This window comes from Electrophorus electricus, chromosome 12 (genome assembly GCF_013358815.1).
Source record: "Electrophorus electricus isolate fEleEle1 chromosome 12, fEleEle1.pri, whole genome shotgun sequence".
Classification (NCBI taxonomy): Eukaryota; Metazoa; Chordata; class Actinopteri; order Gymnotiformes; family Gymnotidae; genus Electrophorus; species Electrophorus electricus.
The window spans coordinates 809,216-814,215 of record NC_049546.1 but is presented as its reverse complement, the minus strand read 5'-3'; the positions used below and the strand labels follow the sequence as shown (position 1 = coordinate 814,215).

General features: G+C 44.3%; 1 protein-coding gene across 4 annotated transcripts in view; it reads left to right on the top strand.

Moving 5' to 3' along the window:
* Positions 1 to 5,000, top strand: part of LOC113579058 (cytosolic carboxypeptidase 4) — a 137,618-nt gene that overhangs the window by 109,174 nt on the left and 23,444 nt on the right. For all 4 annotated transcript variants that reach the window (XM_035532451.1, XM_035532452.1, XM_035532454.1 and 1 more), the window contains 2 exons: positions 509 to 640; positions 2,315 to 2,491. In XM_035532451.1, the coding sequence (XP_035388344.1) occupies positions 509 to 640; positions 2,315 to 2,491 (309 nt within the window). The remainder of the gene's footprint in view (positions 1 to 508; positions 641 to 2,314; positions 2,492 to 5,000) is intronic.

Here is a 5,000-nt window from a genome sequence, read left to right as displayed (position 1 = left end):
GTGTGGGTGTTTGCGTGTGTTTGGGAGTGTGTGTTGACCGTAAGTGGGTGTGTGTGGGTGTTTTTGCGTGTATTTGGAAGTGTGTGTTGACTGTAGGTGGGTGTGTGCGTGTGTTCGGGAGTATGTGTTGACCGTAAGTGGGTGTGTGTGGGTGTTTGCGTGTGTTTGGGAGTGTGTGTTGACTGTAGGTGTGTGTGTGGGTGTTTGCGTGTGTTTGGGAGTGTGTGTTGACTGTAGGTGTGTGTGTGTGTGTTTGTGTGTGTTTGGGAGTGTGTGTTGATTGTAGGTGTGTGTGTGCTTGGTCATCACTAGATGAATTAGGTTCATCCAGGTCCACAGTGATGTGTATATACTTCATCAGCAGAGCTAAAGGAAATAATTGTTTGGTTGGCCTTGCTCTGAGCTGACGTTTGAGTTTTGTGGTTTTTGTCTTTTACTCAAGCGCACACACACACACACACACATACACACTGTGCGTGTTTCCTCTCTGTCTCCATCCTGGCTGTAGGTGTTCTGTGACTACCATGGCCACTCCAGAAAGAAGAACGTGTTTGTGTATGGCTGCAGTGTGAAGGAAACTCTCTGGCAATCTGGGTCTTCTATCGACACTACTTCACTTAAGGAGGATCCAGGGTACAGGGTAGGCCCCGCCCCACACTGCCCACCCTGCTGTGGTGAACCTGTACCCTCACACAGACATTTTCTATACACACATCTCACTACTGTGTCTCAACCAGTGGTTTAGTCTGCATGTATTACACAGTCTGGGAGTCCAGTCCAAGTCATGTGATCGAGCTTTTAGCTCGAACCTTAGTAATGACCCAACCATGCAGTGACCATGCAGTGACCATGCAGTGATCATGCAGTGACCATGCCTGCCATGTGGGTCCGCCTGATGCGTGACATGTGCAGCTAGTAGATTTGAGAGCTGTGGTGTGTTTGGTCATTATTGTCTTCAGGTTCTTCACAACGTTCTCCCAGCACACACAGCACCATCACAAGACACCCGCTGCACTCATACTGGTGCCAAACATTGAATATTCTGTATAAGATATATGATATTTAGTGTCATGTCAATAATGGTGTCTCACATGGACCAAGTGTTGTAATGGACTCCAAGGCTGGAGAATCAGTCATTTAAATTAAATGATTTGTCCTGCTGAAAGTCAGCTGTGTAACTGTTGACACTGTCTTTGTTTAAGAAAGCCTCCTAAAATCACACAGCAAATAGAATCAACTTATAGTTAATTCACCTCAACATGTGTGACCAATCAAAATGAGGCAGGATGTGTGACCTCTGAAAGCACAAAATCGTGTTTTTTCTTCTGTGATATTAGCAACAATTCAGGCAAATTTGAAACAGAATTTCCAAGGTGCACTGTGTATGCTGCATGGAGGTGCACTAGGTCTTCTGGGTGGAGGTGCACTAGGTCTGCTAGGTGGCGGTGCACTGAGTCTGCTGGGTGGAGGTGCACTGAGTCTTCTGGGTGGAAGTTCACAAGGTTTGCTATGTGGAAGTGCCCTGAGTCTACTGGGTGGAGGTGCACTAGGTCTGCTGGGTGGAGGTGCACTGAGTCTGCTGGGTGGAGGTGCACTGAGTCTGTTGGGTGGAGGTGCACTAGGTCTGCTGGGTGGAGGTGCACTAGGTCTGTTTGGTGGAGGTGCACTAGGTCTGTTGGGTGGAGGTGCACTGAGTCTGTTGGATGTGCACTAGGTCTGTTGGGTGGAGTGTTAGAGCAGCCTTGTTCTGCTGGGATTTATTGTGTCTGATCGGCACCCTTCATTCTGCATGTCACTGGTGCTTAAGAGCTTTATGCCTGGGTCATGCCATCTAGAGTCTCTTCACCAGCAAAGCCCCAAGGATGGAGGATAGGGGTGGGTGGTGGTGGTGGGGTTTAACGTTTTAAGGCTGTGGATAATGAGTTGAGTTAAACAAAAGTGTAATTGTAAAGAAGTCTGTGTTTTACTGTAGTCTGATGTCTGGACTGAACGCAAAGTATGAAAAATATTTTGCCATTGTTTCAGTAAAAGATAACAGTTTGCAAAACAAATCATTGCTATTTAAGGAGGCTTTTGCAAAAACACCCATTTAAACTGTATGATTAATATTCTCAGTCACGTGCAGAATTCAGTAAAACATTCGTCTTTTTGCTTATTTATTCATTTATTTATTTACCTGTTTATTAAGTTCCAAAGTTGGGTTCCTTCCCAAAACAGAGCTACAAAGATAAATTTCAGTGACAGGAAGTCAGTCTCCAAGTTAACGGTTTCTATCCTCTAACAGCAGTTTCCTTCTTTACTCTGCCTTTTCCAGACAGTTGCTAAAACTCTGGACCGAATAGCTCCAGCCTTCTCCATCAACAGCTGCAACTTCCTAGTGGAGAAGTCACGGGCATCGACAGCTCGGGTGGTGGTGTGGAGGGAGATGGGTGTGATCCGAAGTTACACGATGGAGAGCAGCTACAACGGCTGCAACCAAGGCATCTATAAGGTAAGTTAAAGACACATGGCCTCATGATGGGTGTGCATGGTTCTGAGTTTCCATGGTTCTGAGGTTCCATGGTTCTGAGGTTCCATGGGTCTGAGGTTCCATGGTTCTGAGGTTCCATGGTTCTAAGCTTCCATGGGTCTGAGGTTCCATGGTTCTAAGCTTCCATGGTGCTGAGGTTCCATGATTTTCAGGTTCCATGGTTCTAAGTTTCCATGGTTCTAAGCTTCCATAGTTTTGCAGTTCCATGGTTCTAAGCTTCCATGCTTCTAGAGTTCCATGGTTCTAAAGTTCCATGGTTCTGAGATTCCATGGTTCTAAAGTTTCAAGGTTCTAAAGTTCCATGGTTCTGAGATTCCATGGTTCTGAGGTTCCATGGTTCTAAAGTTCCATTGTCCTAGAGTTCTGTAGTTCTAAGGTTCCATGGTTCTAAAGTTCAATTGTCCTAGAGTTCTGTAGTTCTAAGGTTCCATGGTTCTAAGTTTTCACAGTCCTAGAGTTCCACTTTTCTAAAGTTCCACAGTTCTGTGGCTCTGACGTGGGTCATAATCACAATAAGTTAATAACAGACATTGATACAGTGTGATTGCGTCTGATATCTGTTTACTACCATTATATCTTAGTTGTCTGCTGATCCACCATATGTAGTGACATTAAGTCATTTCCCAAAAATACATGGTAATACACTCTGACACTGCCAAGGCTGTTATTTTATTATTTTAATTCTTTCCCTATACATTACCATATCAGCTGAAGCCTTTCTGGGGCTTTTCCTAGTGGTGAATCAACCCACCCCCCGAGGTGTTTGGGAGTGTTTGGTACCGTGTGTTTGGGAATGTTTGGTGCCGCAAGTTTGGGAGTGTTTGGTGCCGTGTGTTTGGGAGTGTTTGGTGCTGTGTTTTTGGGAGTGTTTGGTGCCGAGTGTTTGGTGCCATGTTTTTGAGAGTGTTTTAGAAACACTAGCGCAGTTAAAAGTTTAAACCTTCTTCTCTTTCCTCCACTCTTTTCATCTGTCCTTCCCACAATTCCGTTCTGTTCTAGTGGTGCTGGGTTCCCTCCCCTGGTGCTTCATTACCTTCTGCAGCTGCTAACGCGCTAATGGTTTATTAGCCTGCTTATTTAGCCACATGTGGGTGCTAATAGCCCAAATCCCTGGCTGCTCTCCTCCACGGCCTTTAATCTCATTAGCCCATTCTTAGCTGCAGACCTGTTTAAAATATGTTCTTTTTTGATGAAAATGAGAAGTGAAATGAGGAAACACCGGACAATGAGCTACCAGCTTTAAGCCAGATGAACCTTCCGCTATAGTTCACTTACAATGAAACACTGGTCGTCATTTTTGGCTAAACCTGCTCATAACCCTTTCTCAGAGTCTCACTGAGCCAGGATTAAAGTAAACAGTCTCTCAGTGTTTACACACAGCCCAACCCAGCCCAGCCCAGCCTAGTGCAGACCAGCCCAGTCCAGCCCAGCACAGCCAAACCCAGAGAAGCCCAGCCCAGCCCAGAACAGCCATCAAGACATCAAACAAAAGCAGACATACATTCTTATCCTGGGAATCGGCATGCTCTGCTGGGATTAGAATATGTTCCTTATTAGTTCCTTAATCAATTGTTTTGTGTTTGGTTGCAATGTCTAGAATGTTTTTGTGTCTTCAGACAAGATGTCTCACTATATAAAGTAAATCTACTCTCAGTTATTGTTCCCTAATAACTCATTGTCTGGTAGATTCATAGATTCGTTAAGCTCTTTAATTCATATATATATATATATATATATATATATATATATATATATATATATATATATATATATGAATGTTTTAGACAGAGGTCCTTCATCATCTGTGCAAGCAAAGTGCTTCTGAATGAGTAGGAGGAACCAGTTTATATATGAAACAGTAGATGTTTAAATCATAACATTCATTCCACAGGTTTCTAAAGTTCCCAGAGTGTAGATCAATTCTTTTACTCTTAGTTTCCTAATTTCATGGCTGCCATAGCAACAACTGGTATTGCAAACAGATTCCTGCTTTTGCAAATTCAGAAGCACTTTGCATTCCCAGCTGATGAAGGACCTCTGTCCCAAATGTCCTGTTTCTCTGGAAACTCTGTGTAATTCACTACAATGTTGAATGTCCTGCATTCTGTTTGGCATATAGGGGTTTGGATCAGCATACATCACACATCACACTCCATCAGTTGGAGATGACCATGCCAGCCAGACTGTGAGACATATGTGCCCCTATCTGTGCTGAGATTTGAGCTAATGGATCAGAAAATCTGACGTCTCGTTAAGAGCCAGGCACTCTGAGCAGATGCACAGCGAGATGTATGGTTAAACACACCTCTAGGTTTGCCATCTGAGGCCTGAGCAGCTCTTGATTAAAAGTCTGTACTAATATTTGCCACAGACTTCGGATGTTTGCCAGACCAGTAGAGTGCACATGTGACTCACACAGGCTTCCCACTAGTCCTGTAGTGTGAGGCTGAGAAAGCAGGAGTGTGGGGGG